The sequence below is a fragment of the Spermophilus citellus genome (assembly GCF_964194105.1).
Source record: "Spermophilus citellus genome assembly, chromosome: 2".
In the NCBI taxonomy this organism is placed as follows: Eukaryota; Metazoa; Chordata; class Mammalia; order Rodentia; family Sciuridae; genus Spermophilus; species Spermophilus citellus.
The window spans coordinates 151348839-151369105 of NC_138183.1; the positions used below are offsets into that span (position 1 = coordinate 151348839).

Below are 20267 nucleotides of genomic sequence, written 5' to 3' on the forward strand. Positions count from 1 at the left end.
GGTGGCACATGTTGCTCCAGGCCTCCCAGGACCCCTCCCTTGACCAGAAGCTAGGAGCTGACCCAATAATGTTACCTCTTTGAGGGTCGAGGTGGTCTTCGGGAAAGGCCTGCCCCCCGTGAGTGAGTGGTACCTTCTTTCCAGCACAGTCAGTTTCTCCTTTTCCTGTGAGCCCCAAGTGGCAGAGTCAGAGGAAAGAGGGGGCAAGGGTGATAGAGGGGGGACTCTGTGACCGGGGCTCCATGCTGGCAAAGGTCCACCCCAGCCCTCTGTGCTCCCTGCACTCACCCTACTCCCAAGCCCCACCCAACCCAAGGAGCTACCTTCTGCAGCAGCTGCAGGGATGCATTCTTGTCCCGGGCCAGGCGCTCTGACTCCTGCACAGCCTGGGCCCGGATCTGCCCAGCTTGACTGTCCAGGACGGCCAGGCGCTCCTAAGGAGATGGGGTGATTAGTCAGGCCCTGGGGAGATGGGGCTGAGCCCAAGGTGAGGAATGGCTGACTCTCTCCTGCCCAGAGACCCCAGGCTCCAATGAAGGGAATCAACCACCTCTTCTCCTTGGCCTTGACTCAACCCAGGAAGACCTGGCTGCCATGGCCAGCTCCATCTCTGCTCCTCCCTCCCTCAACCAGTGACACTTTGCTACCAGGCATTACCACCAGAACCCAGATCCCCAAATCTCCCTTCCCTCACCCCATAGCCAATGGCTCCTGAAGCCTAGAGACACTGAATAGCTCCCTGCCTCATGCACCCACAGCCACCACCCAGCTGGGTCCTCTCACTAACCTCCTGCTTCCACTCTCAAATTTCTGATATACTCTACATGGTCACAAAATGTCTTCCTAAAAGGTCTCTGGCTTTATCTGAGTTTTCTAATCTTTCTAAAAAGAATATATATTACTTGAATTCTTTTTTGTTTTTTTAAATCCACAACTAAGGTCATACTACCTCTTTTCTCAAAATCTTACAGTGGTTTCTCATTACCCATAGGTTACAGCACAAACTCCTTACCTGGCAACCAGTCCCACCCTTTGCAGTTTCCTGCCTGCTTGGCCCTCTGTACCCCTAGCTCGGCATGCTGTATACCCAGCTCTGCGCCTCTGGACTCAGGCCTTCCTCAGTCCAAAAGGGCTATCTGGGGTTTGTCCACTCATCCTGAGTCTCCTCATCCTCCCAGAACAAATGCTACCCCACCACAAGCCTTCCTTGATCACCAATTTCTTTGCTCCCTTCACTGTGCTCATATGATTCCACCTCACTGCCCTTCTTATCCTATTGCTATTTGTGAATACATCTGTCTCCACCACCAGCCCCGGCTAACTATAAGATCCAAGGGCAGGACCAGTGTCTTTTCCATCTCTATAACCCCAACAGGGCTTAACACAGTGCCTCACTCAACAATCATGTGCTGAAAGGAAATGAAAAGACACTAGTGAGGGGGAAGCATGAGGGCTAGGGACAATGGGCTGGGTTATTCCCAGGAGGGTTTTCTGGAAGAGAAGGTCTTAAAGCATCTTCAGAGCAACACATGGGAGAGGAAGGCATGACTCCCTAACCTGGAGTCATCTCAAGTGAGTGCTGCAGCAGGCCAGGCAGACCCTCAGCAGGAGTGCCATTTACCAAAAATCTAGTAGGAGCCAGGAACTCTGCTAAATGTTTTGCATTTGTTACCTCATTTTAATCTTATGAGGCAAGTGTTCTTATGCCCATTTCATAAGTGAAAACAGACATATTTAGGAGCAAACATAGTTTAGTTAGTAAGTGGTATAGCTAGAACCAGATCTGTTGGATTCCAAGGCCAGTGCTTTCAACCGCTCTGAACCAGAGTGGACAGAGAAGCACAGAGCTCCAGGGCAGACACAGCCTGGGGTGAGACACTGGGAGCCCAGGATGAAGATTAGGCAAGGCTCACCAGGAGGAGCATGGGGAAGAATGTGACCCCCAGGGTCTCAATGGTTGAGGGCACCCAGAGGCCATGGTGGGTGTGGAGAGGAATGAAGTAGAGCCCACTACCACTGACCCCTCCCAGACTTCCTGAGCTCACATCCACTAGGGCTTCAAAGGCACAAGATCAGTTGATCTAAGGCTCTTTGCTGCACTTCCTCTAGGAGGAAAGAAAAAGAGGCTGAAGAAGTGCCAGCCCTTAGACCCTGTGGGCCACAGTACAAGAAACATGGATTGTGGACCAAGCTGGCCTGGGTTCCAACTCTAACTCTGAAATCCATAGATGGGAGGCTTTGGACAAACTTGGCTTCTGCAGGTCCTAGTTTCCTTGTCTATAAAAAGAGAATAAGAGCACCTGTGAGATGACCTAAAGACAGCAAGGAGGCCTCCTGGCAGGATCCCTGGCACACACCCATGGGCTTGGGAAATGCCAGTTTTCTTCTTTCCTTGCATCAGCTGCATCAGGAAAGTGGATGCAGCTCTGGGAAGAAAGCATGGACTCTCTGGACTTGGGAGGTCCAGCAGCTCCACTTTTGCCACCAAACCAGTCCCCCAACTTACCACTTTTGGACACTGTTCCCTAGATCTGCATCCTTACCTTCCACACTCATTCCAGCCAGGCAAACTTCAATGCTTGTATATGGATGCACGAGCTTGAGGCTCAGCCAAGAGCATGTGAACCACCTGGTCTGTCTTCTCCATTCCCTCCCCTGCCTCAGCCTAACACACACCTGCCCATCATCCTGTCACCAATTGTGCCTGGTCTGGCTGAGATCAAAAGCAGATTATCAGAGCACTAGTGCAGCAGAACCCACCAGAACACAATACTCAATCCCCTTGATTTATACCTCAGCCATGTGGAGACTGAACCAGAGATGAAATCTAGAAGATGCCTATCCTAGGGCCCCAGCTAGCTCTAATATTCAGATCATAGGTCTCTATATGTGTCCCAGCCTTACATGGGCAAGGGCAGGACTTGGGATAGTGGTAGAGTATGTGCTTAGCATGCATGAAGGAGGGGCCCTGGGTTCAATGCCCAAAACTAAAATAAATAAATAATGACAGGAGCAAGCCTCTTCCTCTTCCACTTCATCTTTCTTTTCTTCTTCTTCTTCTTCCTCTTTTTGTGTGTGGGGGGGGAGGTACTAGGGATTGAGCCCAGGGGCACTCCGCCACTGAGCTACATTCCAGCCCTTTCTTTTCTTTTCTTTTTTTTTTTTTTTTTTTATTTTGAGACAGGGTCTCACCAAGTTTCCAAGGCAGGTCTTGGATTTTTGATCCTCCTGCCTCGGCCTGGCCTCTAAGTGGCTGGGATTACAGGCTTGGGCCACCATGCCCAGCTCTCCACCTCCATCTTTTACTTCTCTGACCAATCAGTGCCCAACTCTCAAGGGGAGCCCACTCCACTTTCTACTGGAAGACTGAGGGGAGTCAGAGCTTAATTTTAGCCATCCTTTGTTGAGCACTTTCTACCATCATGTCCTGTTCTGCCTCTACATACTAATTCTCATAGAATCTTGTTATACTTCTAATACTACAGACAGGGAAATGAGGCCTCAAAAGTGAAGTTAACTCTCATTACATCACCAACTTCGATTTCAACGCAGGTTACTGGCCTCCAGCCCCCTTCCCCACGGGCCGCCCTCAGCAGGAGTGGACGGGACACACCTTCCTCTGGGCGACACTGCGCAGCAGCTCGGCCTTGCTCCTCAGCAGCCCCTGGCCTGCCAACTCGCGCTCCTCCTCCACGCGGCTCTCGCGCTCCAGCTGCTGGAACTCCAAGTCTTCAAAGAGTTTTGTCTCCGTCTCCAGGGCCTCTGCCTCCTTCAACGACAGCGACATCGGGAATTGGGTGGTGCTCACAACGCCACTCTGGGCCAGGAAGGCCAGGCCACAGAGGTGTGGGTTTGGGGGGCTGCACCCGGGAAAACTAGGGAAGGCACCTGCCCCCACCCAACTCCCTCTGCTCTGTTCGGCTGTGCGCCTTTAGCGGGCATCACAGCCTGGAGCGCTGATCCCCCCCAACCTTGCCGGTCCCCTCCAAGCCACAGCACCGACCCTGGTGTCCGGCAGGTACTGCAGGGGCCAGGCGGTCCCGTCCCACTGCTCTCCTCTCTTCTGTCTGGGCGGTGGCCCGCGGGGGCCGGGGGAGGGGGCTGGTGGAACTGACCCTTCTCAGCTGCTCCTGTAACTGTTCCCGCACTGACTCGGGGCAGTTATCGAGCTGCGTCTGGAGCTCGGCGTAGAGCGCCTGGCGGGCCTCCAGGTGCCTCCGTCCCGCGGCCAGCTCCGCCCTCTCCTGGTCGGCGGGAGGGGAGGGAGGCGGGGCACAGGGGAGAGAGAACACACACTCCTCAACTCCGGCCCGGCGGGGGAGGGGCGCGGGCGCAGCGCGAGACCGCGAGCAGGGCAAGAAATCAAAGAGAAGGAAGAAGAGGGCAGAAAGGGAAAGTGAACAGGGTGGAGATAGAGGGAGACAGGCCAGAAGCAAAGGTGTAAAACAGGGCTCAGTGGCGCAGGGGACAGTGTAAGACAGGCACAGGTGTAGGGCAGGGTGGAAATTTTGGTCTCTTGGAGTTCCTTGAACTAGGAATGTCTGGGTAGGTATTAACGTAAGGCCTTCTGTTGCCTCTCCAAACCAGTCAAGGTCAAAGTTGATTTCTACCTGGTGAAGCAGAGCCTCAAGCTCCACGCGCTGCCCAGAGACCAAAATTTAACCCAGGGAGAAAGAGGAGTGATGAGTTAAATCCAGGGGCTGGGGAGGATGTTAGAGCTACAGCAATGCAGCAAGGGGACCCCAGCCCAACACCCTGGCTGCCCTCCCCTCCTGCTCTGGGTGGGGGTGGGGTGCCAGCTCTGCAGGCTGAATTTCAGCAGGGATGAGGGTTACAATTAGTTCGTTGCCATGGTAATAGGAGCCCCGGGAGTGGATGGCTCTGTCTGGGCGAGATGACACTCTGAGGGCGGCAAAGGGGACGAGGGGAGGAGTTGGTGAGTCACCCCTCTAAAGGACAGGCAAAGGAGAAACTGTGATTACTGATACCAAAGCCAAAGTAGGGCCATGGGCTGAGGGCTGTAAAGAGAAAATAAATGAACCTTTTCCACCACCACCATCACTACCACCATCACCAACAGCACCTTCACTGCCACAACCTCAAACAGCTGGGCCCAGAGAGAAGGCAAAGCCCAGGCCTCCAAGCAATCTCAAGTCAATGAGAAGTGAGGACAGGCAGGTTCCTCATGAAATGTTGAGCTTCATCCCTGAGAGTAAGCCCCTACACTGCACTCCACCACTCACCCTGCCTCTTCCCTCCACACCACTCACCCACCTACCCATCTCCAAAAGAAGGCCCTGATCAGAAGCTCCTGGGGTCCAGGCACTTCCACATTCTTGGACCCTGCCTTTAAAATAACCTGTGTTCTAGATGGCCTCTAGGGGGTCGGGGAAGGATGGGAGAGGCTACCCCTTCTTCTGATTGGGGTATGTGGATTTGGGAAAACTAAGTGGGGAGCCACTGAGTTGACACAGAGGTCCTGTCCAATCCCTCCAAGGCCATGCCCACAACTGGACCTCCTTACCCCTCATCTCCAGAGGGCAGGTGGTTGAAGGAGTACAGCCTGCCTCCCCCTGCTCTGCAGGAAGCTGCTAACTGTCCAGTGGGAGGGGCTGTTCAGGCTGAGCAGTTCTTGAGCCAACCATCCCCACCACCACCACCACCTTTATAGCCTTTCTGCCAATGCCCCATAGAGAAAAGTTTAGCTGCTGTGCCCTCCTGCGACTTCCTTTCTGATCAAAACCATAAGATCCCACATCAAGAAGGAGACAATATTAGAAGGGAGAGGTCAGGGCACGAAGGCACCTGTGGAGTTAGTGCAAAAGCAGGCGTGGCTCAGCCCTGCCTGGGTGGCCTGGCAGTTAGGGGCATGCGGAGAGCCCAGGACAGTGATTAGACAGGGCATTAGTGCAGGCCTGGTTGACAAGCATGGAGTTAATTTGGCACAGAATTTGGGAGTGTGGTTTTGGGGGCCAGAGCCAAAGCTCAAAAAAAAAAAAAAAAAAAGAATTTTTAAGACTTTCAAAATTGAGGGCAAGAGGAAGATACTCTCAAAAAATCCAAAGGGAAAATTTAATTCTTGGAAAAATACTGTCAAATCCAGAAATAGATGACCCCTCTCCACTTCAGAGCTTTTGGCACGTTGTTGGGCATCTTGGACATGCTGGAATGGCCCCTGTGGGATGGAGCGGCCCCTGCAGGCTGGCACGAAATCTGAAAGGGGCAGGGGCAGGAGCTGGGACCATCTGAGATGGGAGGGTGCAGATTCTGAAGACTTGGGAAGCAGAGGCCTGTGGACCATCTCCCAAAGACCACAACCTAAGCATCTGAGGCATGCTGGAGGAAAGTGTCCTCCAGATGGCGGGACCCAAACTTGAATCACCTCCCAGCACAAGTCCCTCCAGCTGTACTCACTGCCCAAGAAGGGGCCCTGGCACTTCCTAAAAGGGCTATGAAGGGCCCAGAATGGCAGGAACCCAGGCACCCAGAGGTAGCACAGAGACCCAGACAGAGAAGACCACAAACACCAGCCCAGCCCCAGGCAGCACCCTTCAAGCTGGTACCTTCCAGAGAGGACTAGGCCCCTGGCCCTCGAGGACCACAGAAACCACCTGGTATGCAGGGTGGATCATAAGGTGAGGGGTTCAGGGCCCCAGGGAAGGCATTTCTCCTTCTCTCCTGGGTCACTGGTTCCCAGCACCAAGCTGGACCAGGTGTGGATTACCTTGTCTCTCTCCTTCTGGATGCCAGTCTCCAAGGCCACCAGCTTCTCCTGTAGTTGGTCCACTGCCTTTTGCTCCTTCTGCAGCAGTGCCCGCTCTGCTTCCCTCTCCCCCTGCAGCAGCGCCCTCTCCATTTCGGCCTGGAGGTAGATACCAAGATCCCTATTAAAACAGTGAACTCGGGACCCTATAGGGGTCTGTACCCTACCAGCCAGCTCACCTCTCTGGCCGCTTCTTGTAGCTGCTGCTCTAGCTCCTTCACGCGGACCTTGAGCTGCTCCACATGCCCCAACACCTGAGCCCGCTCCTCTTCTAGGGCTAGCAGCTCTCCTTGGAGCTTGGTGCTAGGTGCATCTTCATGCTGGAGGGGAGGGCAGCCATCAGCCAAGGATGCCCAGTGCCTTCCAAGATAACAGATTAAGAGACCAAACCACATATTCTTCAGGGCACTTAGAAAGAGTGGTTGAACTGAGACAGGAGGCTACCCGCCTGCCTGCCAGGGAAGCCATAAAAGCTCAGCCTCAGGGAATAAAGATTTACCAGAGTGCCAGGCCTGGGTGGAGCCCCAAGGAAAGGCAGGTGAAAAGCCTATTAATAACTCGGGAAAGTCAACACCACCTCTGTTCTTTTCCTTGCCTCCTCATTTCTACACCTCTGGTCTCTGGTCTCTTCCCAAACAATGCCTTCATTACTTCCCTCCCACTGGGTCCTGGCATTCACCACACCAGCCTCCCTCTGGTGCCCTGGCCCTGCCCCTCATCCAGTCGAGTCCCTCAGCCCACCCCACCTCCTGCTGGGTGCTCTCTGTGCTACTGCACTCCTCCTTGAGATTTTCTTCATCTGAGCGCTCCACGCTCTCCCACAGGCGTTGGGCAGCACTTCCAGGCTCCTCGCTGCTCCGTCCAGAGGCCACAATGGCCCCGGCAAAGCCTCGTGAGGGCCTCCGACCTGCCAGTGCCAAAGCTGCAGTGGCCTCCCCAATGCTGGGCAGCTCCCCGGCCTCTGGTCCCCCATCAGCCCGGCTGTACTCAGCACACAGGTTCAGGATGGTCTCCAAGCGCTGGCGCTCCTGGGAAGGGTAGACAGAACAGGGCATGAGGGAGAGGCCGAGCCCTGCGGGGAGGGAGAGCTGGAACACTAAATGCATGGGGCCCAGCATCAAGTCAGGAGAGCACCAGCCCCAAGAACTGTGGGAGACCAAGGCAAGGTGAGTGCCCCAGAAGTGGACATAAGGAACCAGCCTGTGTGCCACCTGTCCATGTGGCCGGCCCCTCCTATCTTCCTGTTTCCTTTCCCTTCTCATTCTATCCCAGGATGGGGCTTCCACGTGGTCACAAGGACACACCTGAACACACACAGAGACATATGGGTAGTCAGACTGAAGACCACAATAAGACACATGTCAACTCAGGTGCTCACGCTGACACAGGTACACACAGATTTTACACACAAGGGCACAATGACACAGGGATATGCACACAGGCAGGTGCAGATGCAACGTGTGCACTAGCCCTACGTTAACAGGTAGACACACTCGCAGACACCAGCCCTGACATGCACAAATACATACTCACACAGATAAACACAGTCCACATACAGCTGGGTGGGCACCAGCAGACAGACAGGCTGGGAAGCAGACCCAGGGGCCACAGGACCTGACACTCAGCCCAGACACACATGAAAAAGAGGTATAGCTGAGACCCAGTCCTCCCTATCCCCATCCCAGCTCCAAGCCACCCTGACTCCTTACCAGCAGGGAGGGCTGCTGCTAGCTGTTGAATGTGCAGACCCAGATACAAGTGCTCTGTGGCCCTGACACTTACAGCCTTCCCTACACACATCAAGAAGCAGTCACCTCTCAGAAGATGGAGATGTGAGGACAAATAGTGCAACCATGCTCCTGATCAGCGTCCCAGTCTCCATTCACAATACTCCAGCTCTGACTCCTGGTCCTGAGCCTCCCATGGCCCTCTGGGGTCTGTTAACCTCTTCAAAGGTTTCTGACTACACACAGTTCAGCCATGACTCCTCACCCCTCCACACTTACCTGGTTTTCCTCCTGCTGCTTGCCCGGTTCCATGGCAAAAAATGCAGGAACAGAATCCCAGCACCCAGAAGGCTGGGCCCATGCCCTGCCCCCGCCCTAGGACCCAGATAAGCAGCCTGGTTGGGGTGGGAGGGGCAGGGCGGGCAGCCTCCAAGACTTAAAGTGGCAGGTGGGGCAGGTCAGGGCTGGTGGTAAGGTGTGCCTGTGTGACGGGATGGGGGTGGGGAGGCTCAGTGGAAGAGTTGAGGCACTCTGCCTGTGTCTGGGGCCAAGCTCACTGCCCCTCAAAGGAAGAGATCCCAGGGTGGCCAAGCACTGTGATGTAGGCCAGGGCCAAACAGTGACTGAAGATGGAGCATTGGGAAAGACCGGGAGCCCACTTTCCACCCAGCAGAAGCACACTGTTGCACACCCTCACCCCAAACTGTCCAGCTTCTTCCCAAAGGGTCTCCAGTTCCAGTTCCTCTCCTTAAACCAATCCCATAGTTCCTGGGCCCTCAGGAACCCCATGCTTCCACTCTCAAGGGAAAGTGAGCAGAATCCATTTTCCTGTATGTGGGCTCAAGTATGTACACATTGGCCAGAGCCTCTGGAGCTCCTTGTACTATCTGGAGAATCCCCGGCCCCAACCCAGCTCAGATGCCAACTCCAGCACAGCTGCCCAGAACCACACCCAGCCCTGCATGCACCCACATGCACACACGCAGACGCATAGGTCACAATCACACATGCCAGCCAGGGGCTGCCCACCCTGTTCTTTCCCTATTCCCTGCTACCATACTCCCAGTTATCCTGCTGGGGCTGAGATGAGCAGCTGCCTTCCATTTGTAGAGGTCAAAAAGAAGCAAGAAAGAAGGACCAGGAGCTATTCTAAAGAACAAGCCTCAATGCCGGAAGAGTTGGGGAATTCTGCCTGTGTCTGGAGCCAAGCTCACTGCCCCTCAAAGGAAGAGATCCCAGGGTGGCCAAGCACTGTGGTGTATGCCTATAATCGCAGAAGCTCAGAGGATGAGGCAAGAGATCACAAGTTCAAAGTCAGCCTCAGCAATTTAGCGACTTAATGAGATCCTGTCTCAAAATACAACAAATAAAGGGCTGGGGATGTGGCTCAGTGGTTCAGCACCTCTGGGTTCAATCCCCAGTACCAAAAAAAGAACAAGCCTCAAGCTGGACATTGTGGCGCACACCTGTATCTCAGCTACTGGGGTGGCTGAGACAGGGGGATCACAAGTTCAAGGTCAGCCTGGTAAACTTAACAAGACCCTCTCTCAAAACAAAATAAATAAATAAATAAATAGGGATGGGGCAGGCAGTAGTGGAGTGTCCATGAGTTCAATCCCCAGTACCAAAACGGGGAGAAAAAACCCCAGACAGAGATGGAAAGACAGCAGATTTGGGTTCCAATTCCAACTTTGCCAAAACTTGTTGTATTACTTCAGAAAATCCAATTCCCTCTCTGGGCCTCAGCCTTTTCATCCCCACAACCTGCTTCTCAAACTGAGAGATACAAGGCCTCACCATAACTAAAACTAAAAAATTAATATTAAAAAAAAAAAAAAGTGGTATGCTTTCCTAGAGATTCACTGTACTCGGGCAAATAATTAAAACTTAGTTTATACATTAAAACAAATGCTCTGTTGTAGAATCTATGCAAAATTAGCAAGAATTTAAAATAAAGCCTTAGAGGTTTCAAAGTTACTCTTCAGGGCACCAGAACTATGAGATACTAGTCATTAAGGTGTATCCTGAAGTTGGGGATGCATAAGCCCAGGCCCTATCCAAGGGCCCCCTTGCTCTGCCAGCTGGCCTGCCCACACCCTGGCAGAGACCCTGCCTTGGATGGTGGCAGTCTCCCTGGCATCTTCTCACCAGCCTCTCCATCTCCTGCTCCCGGAGCCGCTCTTGGCGCTGCCGCCGGTGGTACTCCAGGAGGTCATCTTCATTGTCACTGATCTCTGTGATGCTATTTTTCCTTTCCCGAGTGACAGGCACCCGCAAGTCCCCACTGGAGAGCTTCCTCTGGGCATGAGGACTCTGGCGTGGCGAAGCCCCAGTAAGAGAACCCAGACTGTAGGCTGGGCTCAGCCTGCCACTGAAGCTGCCCTTGCGAGGTGCCAAGGACTCCCCCAGGGTGGGTGAGGGACTCCGTGTTCTGCGGCCTCGTGTCCCCAAAGTCAGGGAGAAGTCCTCCGGTGAAGCTCCATGGGCTGCCCACCGCCGGGGCCGTGGACTGTCTGCTACCTCCCTGGTGAGCTTGGGATCTGGGGTGGTCCGAGCAGGCAGTGGGGAGAGAGCTCGTCGGGACAGAGACGGGCTCAAGGGAGGGAGTTCTCGCATACTGTCCAGGCCCCGCCGACCCAGGCGGGGACTCTCAGGAGGCTGCAGGGTGCGGGTGGCTGACCCATCTGAAAATGTTCGGCCCACCAGTTGGCGAGAGGGACTCGTTGTCAATACCCTCTCCGTGCTGGGAGGGTCACGGAAAGGGCTTGGAGGACGGTCCTGGAGTGTACTGATCTTGTTGCGAGGAGCAGGAACTGGAGACTGGAACTTGGGGCTGCCAGGAATGCTGGTGGGTTGGCTGCGGGCACCGGCAGCTGGGTATTCACTTAGGCTGATAGCTACCACAGGCAGCTGCCCTCCCAGTCGGGGGCTCTCAGTGGCTTTGCAGGCTTCTGCCAAGACCGTGGCTGAAGGGCTATCAGTCAATAGCCCACGGAGGCCAGGGCTGGGAGGCCTCTCATGACCTCCTTTTCTACCCAGCCGGGGACTCTCAGAGGAGCGGGCACCACTTGGGCGGGACTGTGGGGGCTGCAGGGCCAAATGGTAGCTGGATGAGCGAGCAGGCACCAGTGGGGGGACAGAAGACAGTCCTGGCTCCTGCCCACTGGGTGAATGGCTGGCACAGCTCCCACTGCTGGCTGGTGAAGAGAGTGGTGAGAAGGCTGGAGAGGTGTTCTCATAGCTAGAGCCCACAGACATGGCCCCAGGGCTGGTTGGAGGGGACAGCAGGTAGCGGCCACCATTAGCCATTGGCGACAGTGGGGAGGTTGCAGCAGGCTTCTTGCCAGCAGCTCCAGGTTCCTCTAGCACCAGTGAGTCCATGATTTCCTGCAGGTCCTTCTCAATGGAGCTCACTAAAGAACTGTGGCTGGCACAAGCTGGGGGTCCCCGGGTTGCAGGCTGCGGGGTGTGGTTCCCATTCACCAGACTTTCTGATTCAGCTGAGGGAAAAAGCAAAGAGGTCTCAGGCTCTGGCCTTGGGCTTTGGAAGCTACATATGCACAAGAGCAAGGACACCACCCCACCTCTTCCTAGCCCAGATCTGAAGAAGCCAGGATATCTGGGTTCTTCACCAGGTGCTGGCACCAGTCAGCTCTGCCACTGCTGTGCTCTGTATCCTTAGCCAAGTTACTTGCCCTCAGTGTCTCCTTTTTGTAAAGGAAGAAGATGGGCAGAACCCTCCTGGCTCTAACATTTTATGACATAGGACAAAGTTAGCAAAACGCCAGGATACATCTAAGCCTAGTTTTTGCCAACTTGCCCCTGGACTAGACTCCTTCTTGCCTTGGTTTTCTCATCGTCCTTACATCTCTCTTCAGGAAGGGTAAGGGGGCATTCTGCAAAGGAGATGGGACCTACTGTGGAGTGGGCCAGAAGTTCCAGGGCCTCCTACTCTAATAGGACATCATTTCCTCCCAACACAGCAGCCAGAGACCCAGGGAAAAAAACAAAGCCTCAGGGCTGGGCAAGGGTTGTGCGCTGGAGCGCTCCGTCCAATCAGAGGCAGGGGAGGGATTCAGTGCTAATGGCTGGTTCCTGGAAGCCCCGCTGGCCAGCCAATGCCTCCAATTATCCCATTAAGCCACACCAGCAAGAGCCTGCCTTTGCCTGGCCCCTTGTCAACCAACCAGGGGACTGCAGTCCCTGGAACCATTGCCTCAAACAGCTCTGAGAAGTGGCATAACAAGGCTGGGGTGGAGGCAGGGTAAAATTAACCAGGGAGTGGACTAGGAATCTAGGCTTCTGTGCTCCCAGGGGACTAGAAGAGACTGGGGTTGAGAAAGAGGAGAAGGGAACTCCTATGCAAGACAGAGCATGGGTCCAAAATTCTGGGACTGTGTGCAACACAGTCAGATGGGGTTGTCATGGATGGTGTTGATCCCAATGACCACTCAACTTTCTTCAAGTTCCCGGACTATACATTTAGGTTGCTGATAACTACTCCACCAGATGTCCCAGACACATGTGTCCATCTGCCCCATAGCTACATTGGCACCTATAGCCCTGCAGCCATTGAATGCCACTGCAAAGTCTAGAGGGGCAGACTCACTGCCCCCCACCCCTAGGCAGCTGGCTGAGGAGGCCTGTGTTGGTTCCTAGAACAATCACCGATTCTCCTCTGGGGATCAATAATACACACACAAACTGCAGCTGCTCCTCTGAGTCATCCTCGAGCATGGCAAGGCCTGAGGTTGGGTAGGGCCCAAGAACATGATCACCAGCAGGTGGGCCCCACCAGGGCTTACTGGGAGTTCAACCTAATGCTCAGGCCATTCTTGAGGGTGAGGTTCCTGGTGGTATCATAAGAAGGCAGGGTCCCAGACACTGAGTGGCCTCTTCTAGGTCAGTAGGATAAAGACAGGGAGACCCCTCTATCCCTCAAGGTACATCAATTCCCAATTTCAGCCAAGCAGCACTGCCTCGGCTCTCTCCCAGTAGCCCCTCTGCCTGGCCTTCTCCAGCAGACTATGGTAGGTGGCAGCGAGACCAGACCCTGTATATTGTCCCACCCTAACACTGTAAGAATGGTTGAAGTGGGCGAGAAGAGGTCAAAGGGGTACCACCAACCCAGCATCACCCTGCCCAGGCTAGACACCTACCAGAGCCAGGGTTGTAGGGGGGCCCAGGAGCCCGGCCCCCTGCTGGAATCATGCTCTTCATCCACTTGGCTTCAGCAGGGTGGTTAAAGCGGAGGAAGGTGGACTGACCCAGGCACAACATGCAGCCTGCAGAGAAAGCAAATGCTTGCAAGGGACAAGCAGGGCCAAAGCCATCCCAACCCGCAGCACTAGTAGGTTCACCCCCAACTCCAAAAAGCAGTTCCCACCTATACTTACAGTGTCCCCACAATGCACACCTGACCCTGCCTGTCCCTGAGCTGGGCCTGTGTGGGGCTCCACAGCACAGAGCAGAGTAGAAAGAACACTGGCAGGCAAGTCCCCAAACTACATCCTCTTAATTCCTCTTCTCACTACCACCTGTGAGATCTTTCAGTGAAGTTACTTCACCTCCAACTCTAGTTCTCTCCTCCGAAAAATGGGACCATACCACTGAGCTTACCGGGCTAAAAAGACCATGTGTGAAAAATACCATCAGTGGAGAAAGTTCTTCAGAGAACATGAATACCACATCCTCCTACCCCCAACCTAGATTCATGATACATCCAATCATCTTCTGAATAGAACAGTTAGTCTGTTTTTTACTGTTTTTCCAGTACTAGGGATTGAACCCAGGGTGCCTTACCAATAAGCTACATCCCCACATCTCCAGCAGTTTGGTTTTCTATTTTTTTTTTTTTTTTTTTTTTTTTTTGCAGTGCTGGGTATTGAACCCAGGCCTTCATGCATGCTAGGCAAGAACTCAATCCCTGAGCCACATCCCTAGCCCTCCAGCCCTTTTTTTTTTTTAATTTTTTTTTTAATATTTATTTTTAGTTCTCGGCGGACACAACATCTTTGTTGGTATGTGGTGCTGAGGATCGAACCCGGGCCGCACGCATGCGAGGCGAGCGCACTACCGCTTGAGCCACATCCCCAGCCCTCCTCCAGCCCTTTTTATTTTTAATTTCAAGAAAGAGTCTCACTAAATTGCCCAGGCTGGCCTTGATCTTTCTGCCTCAGCCTCCCAAATCACTGGGATTACAGGTATGCATCACCATGCCCAGCTAGAAGGGTTTAATTTAAAAGGCAGCAACTACCAGAGACACAAATAAAACTCTGAGATAGTGGACAAAGGAAAAGCCATGGTTTGGTCAGATTCCTTCTTGCTGTGTGGCCTCAGGATTACTGCCACCCTCTCTGAGAATCTAAGGATCTTCCTTCCTTTTTTTTTTTTTTTTTTGAGAGAGAGAGAGAATTTTAATATTTATTTTTTAGTTCTCGGCAGACACAACATCTTTGTTTGTATGTGGTGTTGAGGATCGAACCCGGGCCACACGCATGCCAGGCGAGCGCGCTACCGCTTGAGCCACATCCCCAGCCCTCCCTTCCTCCCTTCCTCCCTCCCTCCCTCCCTCTCTTTCTTTCTTTCTTTCTTTCTTTCTTTCTTTCTTTCTTTCTTTTCTTTTCTTTTCTTTTCTTTTTCAGCACTGGAATTAAACCCAGGGATGCTTTACACTGAGTTACATCCTCAGCCCCTTTTTTATTTTTTATTTTGAGACAGGGTCTCACTAAGTTGCTTAGGGCCTTACTAAGTTGCTGAGGCTAGTCTTGAACTTGTGATCCTCCTTCCTCAGCCTCCTGAGTCACTGGGATTACAAAGGTGTCCCACTGTGCCTGGCCACCCTGTTTCTTTCTTTCTTTCTTTCTTTTTTTTTTTAACCCTGTTTCTTTTTGACATGGCATCCTCTGGCTATTCCTCTAGTCTCACCTGGAATCTAGTCAGACCCAGACCACTGGGCTCAGTAAAGCCCATTCCCAGGCGGTAGACACAAGCCTAGTCCTGCCCAGGAAGTGTGAGTGCATAGAAGGGGGAGGTTATTATGTGGGAGCCAGAAAATGTAGCCAGGGGCTCAAGAGTGTGCACAGTGGCAGGTGTCCCCTCAGGCGCCTAAGCCTGGCTGGCAGAATTCCACCTCCTTGCCATACCAGGTGCTAAAGGACTCCTATAGAAGATGCTATGCTAGGAGAGGCCAGAGCCCCTGCTCTCTACCACCCACCATTCCATTTGTCCACACCCCTGGTCTCAGCCTCCTGTCTACCCAACCCAATGCCACTTGGCACCCCAAACTTCATGCCAGTCTGAGCTAAGACTGGCAGGGAAGTCTACATTCCTGGACGCTGAGACAGTGCAGCTCAGGGAGGCAGCAAGGGCAAAGGGCATCCCAGGCCACGTGGGTATTTTGGCAGGCCCCCTACTGAGAAGCTCAGGAGTCCATTCTTAAGACCCCTGGCATTGCCATGGGGCGGAGGACTAGCAGGACAAGAAGCCCATATCAGACAAAGCCGCTCACTCCCTTGGCACACCCAAAGGCCCGCCCAGGGTGATGGGTGGTTAGGAAAGGGGATCGCCTTCTCTGCCAAGTCACCAATCAGAGAAGCTGATCCCAGAGTAATCATAACTGAAATAAATGCCAGTCAACCACCCCGTCCACCTAATTACAACCACAGCTGTTTCAGGAATGGCCCTGCCTGGCCCTTCTCCTTCCTTTCAGCCATTTAACAAACTAATTAATGATGAGTTTGCAGGGTCTAGACAGACCCACTCAACTCGAGGTTGATGGAGGGAGAGGGACAGAGGTTAGGAAGAGCCTGAACACACAGTCCAAACTGGGAAGGAGGGGGTTTCTGGGTGGATCCCATCCCAGCAGTGCCAGGCCCACCCAAGAAGGCTGTGAGTATCTATGGACCCTCTTACCCTGGCCAGTATAGGATTGGAGGCACCTGCCCCTCCCCCTACCCCACACGGGGGTGTGGCCTCGCTCCCTCTGGGCTATAAATAGTGATGCCAGGCAGCAGAGCTAGAGCTGTATTAATAGAGCGGGCAGGAGGGCAGCAGGACTGAGAGCAGCCCAGCTCCTGCCCAAATTAACTTTCTATTTGCACTCAGGGGCCTCAGGCATAGCCCCAACTCTGGCACCTACCGCCCCCAGGGGAAGAAGTGGCCTCTCTGTCCACTCCTTCTCCACACCCACAAGGCTAGCCCTGTCTGAAAGCCCAGGAACCCAACCAAAGTCATGGTCCCTGACCCCCATGCACAGAGCACCTAAGGTCCAGCTGCTGCAGGTGGGTAGAGAATCTGCACATCTAGAGGGAAAACACTGGGCAAAGGAGAGGGTGGATCCTGCCTCCGAGAGATGCACAGGGGAAACACCACACACAGACACACTCATAGGAACACACACAGAATCATAGGCAGCCATGCTCACTGGCACACACAGAGCGACACTCACTGCCCTGCTGGTCACACATAGAATGGACTGGCCAAAGGGAGGGTGGACGAAGGGAGAATAGGAACAAGAGCCTTGGTTTTTCCCATCAGAGACCCCTCTCGGCCACAACAAGGCTCCCCTCATCCTAACCGTGATCCCTCGACCCCTTGGGAGGCGGATCCCAGGAGGGGACTGCCCAGCGCTAGGAGAGATGAGGTCTGCACAGCTGAGAAGTGGCCCCAAGCCCAGAACCCCACTCAGAAATGTTCAGGGACTCACAACCTTGGAGTCTCACACCCTCAAGCTCCCAAACAGAGGTCGAAACACCCCATCCCCCTCCTTGTACCCACCCTCCTAGAACGCCCCAGCCGCCAGGGGCTGTGGCTGACCGGGCTGAGCACTCACCGCTGGACCCGGACCTCCGGACGGTGGGCCCCGGCCAGCGCGGGCCCTGCAGGTCCCCGGCCCGCCCGGGGCCTTTGAGGGGGCGGGCCGACCTCCCGCGCCGCCAGCTCCAGGCTCCGAGCGAGCAGCCAGGCTTCGAGCAGCCGCCAATGCCCAGGGAGGGGCGGGCCGGCCACCAGCGGCGGGGGAAGGGAGCCAGGGAGGGAGGGACAAAGGCGAGGAGGAGGGGAAGAGGAAGTGATGGAGGAGACGAGTGTGGAGCTGGATGGAGAGGCGGGGCGGGGCGGGAGGATGCAGACCGGCAGCAAGCTGGGGATCCCGCGCCAGGGACTGGAGGAAAAGTGGGGCGGAGAGGGAGGAGAGGTTCGGGGGAGGTGACGCCTGAAGGAAAAGTGAGAGGTAAATATAGAGGCCAGAGGTTGAAGAGCCAGGAAGCTGGAGTGAGGTCAAGTGCAGGTTTCGCCCAGGACTCTCTGGGGTAAGTCTGTGGCGGAGGTCTGGGGTTCAGGCCAGTGTCACCTTGGGCCAGTCACACCCTCTGGCTTGGGATGACTTATCCAGAGAATGAGGAGGATGCCCTTAGTGACCATAGAGGACATTCCGTGGTTCTACTGAGGAAGAGTAGAAGAGTGGGGGCCCAGTAGGTTCCAGGTAGGTCACTAGGTTCAGCTCTGGACCTCAGTCTCTACTGTGACAAGGTCACCCAAGCTGGGGACTCAGGTCAAGCAGTGCTCTGTGCAATACAGGCAGCACAGTCCAGATCCTGTCTCCATCCTAAATATCTACTCTTCCAGTCCCTACTCCCCAGATCTCACTCCCATTGACCCAGGCTGGACCAAAGTATTGCCCCTTCCAAACCAGCCCACTTCCTGGGGCTCCCAAGTGCTCTCTCCCCCAATAAGATACACTTTCTATCTGGAAAACAGGGCCATCTGTCTCTGGTGCCTCCAGGGACAGGCTGAAGATTCTGAGCCAGGCTGGTACCTACCACCCAACTGGAGCCCCAGAGAGTTGCTCTTGTCCCAAGGAACTGACCCTGGACACTAGAATCTTAGGGGACACACCACATTCACCCTGGGACACAATACATGTTAGGCAGCTCACACATCCCCACACCAACTCTCAAAGACATACCAACACTGTTCAGTCACACTGACACCACATCAGCTGGGCACAGGGTCTCACAAACACTTCATTCCACATAGACCACTCTTATGTCTCACACACGTTTATTCTCATGCACATATTCTCCCAGGCCCTACTCCCTGTCTTAGTTTCACTCTTACTAGGGAATAGCTATCCTTTTGCTCAGACCCTGGAGAGACTCTTAAATAAAGTTAATCTCCAGTGGTGCTTGCCTGTGATCCTACCTACTCGGGAAGCTGAGCAGGAGGATCTCAAGTTTAAGGCCAGTCTGGGCAACATAGTGAGACCCCCATTTCAAAACAAAATAAATAAATAAATATAGCCAGTTGTGGTGGTGTACACCTGTAACCCCAGCAACTCAGGAGGCTGAGGCAGGAGGATCACAAGTTCAAGGCAGCCTCAGCTTAGAGAGATCCTGTCTCCAAATAAATAAATAAATATATATATATATATATATATATATATATATATATATATATATATATACACATACATACACACACACACACACACACACACACACATACATACCACTGTAGCTCACTGGTAAAGTGCCCCTGGGTTCAATCCTTAGTATATAAAAAAGTGTGTGTATGGGCTGGGGCTGTAGCTCAGGGGCAGAGCACTTGCCTAACATGAGTGAGGCACTGGATTCAATCCTCAATGCCACATAAAAATAAACAAATAAAATAAAAGCATTCTGTCCATCTACAACTACAAAAAAATTTTTTAAATAATAAAGTGTGTGTATATATACACATACACACATACCAGCCTCCTTAGAGAAATAATGAGGGAAATTTTCCACCCTTGCTGAATAGCCGATCACCACATGCAGTCACTGCCATGCTACACACACACACACACACACACACACACACACACACACACACACGAAACTTATTCCCCTTCTGAGGGGAAAAAGGAAAAACCATATAGGGTCAAATGCAAACTGAGGGGAGGTTTTAGAAAACAAAACCTCCTCAAGGAAGAGTGATTCATAGATCTGGAAACTGTGATGGCCAGCTGGACAGACCCAGGCAGGCAGCGATGCCCGCCAGTGAAAACCAGGGCAGGAGACAGACGCAAGGAAGTGGGAAAGCTCCGAGGCGTCGCTTGTGCTCTTTCCTTGGAGCCGTATTAGTCAAGATCTTCATCAATCTCCTATCAGAAAGCTTGGAGTCTTCCCTCCCAATTTACAGAAGGAATAATTGATAACTGGGTGGAAGAAGAGGCCCAATGTCCTGGACCCCAGAAAGCACACTCCTCTGCTGGCCCCACACAAGCCCCTACCCACCAATGTGGGGTTTTGAAAGTAAAGGACGCTTGGAGGCAAAGGCTGGCAGTGTGCATCAGGAGCAGAAGGGGACCTCCTGTCTAGACAGCCAGCGCCCTGAGCTGTGTGGCTTTCTGGACCCTCCCCTTCCTAGTCCGCTCCCTGATCTTTCATGTGGTCTGGCTCTGTGATCCCAGGGTGGGGCAGCCTAGACCCAGAATGAGATTCTGCCTTATTTCCTTGGTCCTATTCCCAGCTCCACCTCTTGCTCTGTAGAGGAGAGGGCAGTACGGGATGTGCCAAGATGCTCCCGTACTGAGAGGAATCGAGGTCCCCCTGGGTCCCTCACTTCATGCTCCCATGTTCATAGCTCTAGGATAAAGGTTGGCATCTGCTCTCTGCCCGCCTCCCCCCTCCCCCCCCAAGCATACTCCTGCTGGAAGAGCCTGTCACTGCCATCTCTGCCTGTCATGAAGCGTGTCTCTCCAAGTTGCCCATGGCTGGGCACAGTGCCCAGAATGA

General features: G+C 53.7%; 1 protein-coding gene across 50 annotated transcripts in view; it reads right to left on the minus strand.

Moving 5' to 3' along the window:
* Positions 1-20267, minus strand: part of PHLDB1 (pleckstrin homology like domain family B member 1) — a 47527-nt gene that overhangs the window by 17061 nt on the left and 10199 nt on the right. For 17 of the 50 annotated variants that reach the window (XM_081271541.1, XM_081271549.1, XM_081271546.1 and 14 more), the window contains exons 6-14: positions 17324-17704; positions 13650-13775; positions 10639-11990; positions 7510-7791; positions 6943-7083; positions 6725-6862; positions 3614-3769; positions 324-434; positions 76-165 (exon numbers count right to left, since the gene is read on the minus strand). In XM_081271541.1, the coding sequence (XP_081127667.1) occupies positions 76-165; positions 324-434; positions 3614-3769; positions 6725-6862; positions 6943-7083; positions 7510-7791; positions 10639-11990; positions 13650-13775; positions 17324-17704 (2777 nt within the window). Of the gene's footprint in view, positions 1-75; positions 166-323; positions 435-3613; positions 3770-4115; positions 4245-6724; positions 6863-6942; positions 7084-7509; positions 7792-10638; positions 11991-13649; positions 13776-17323; positions 17705-20267 lie in introns of all 50 variants that reach the window. The other 33 variants (XM_081271577.1, XM_081271534.1, XM_081271555.1 and 30 more) reach the window with 4 other exon arrangements.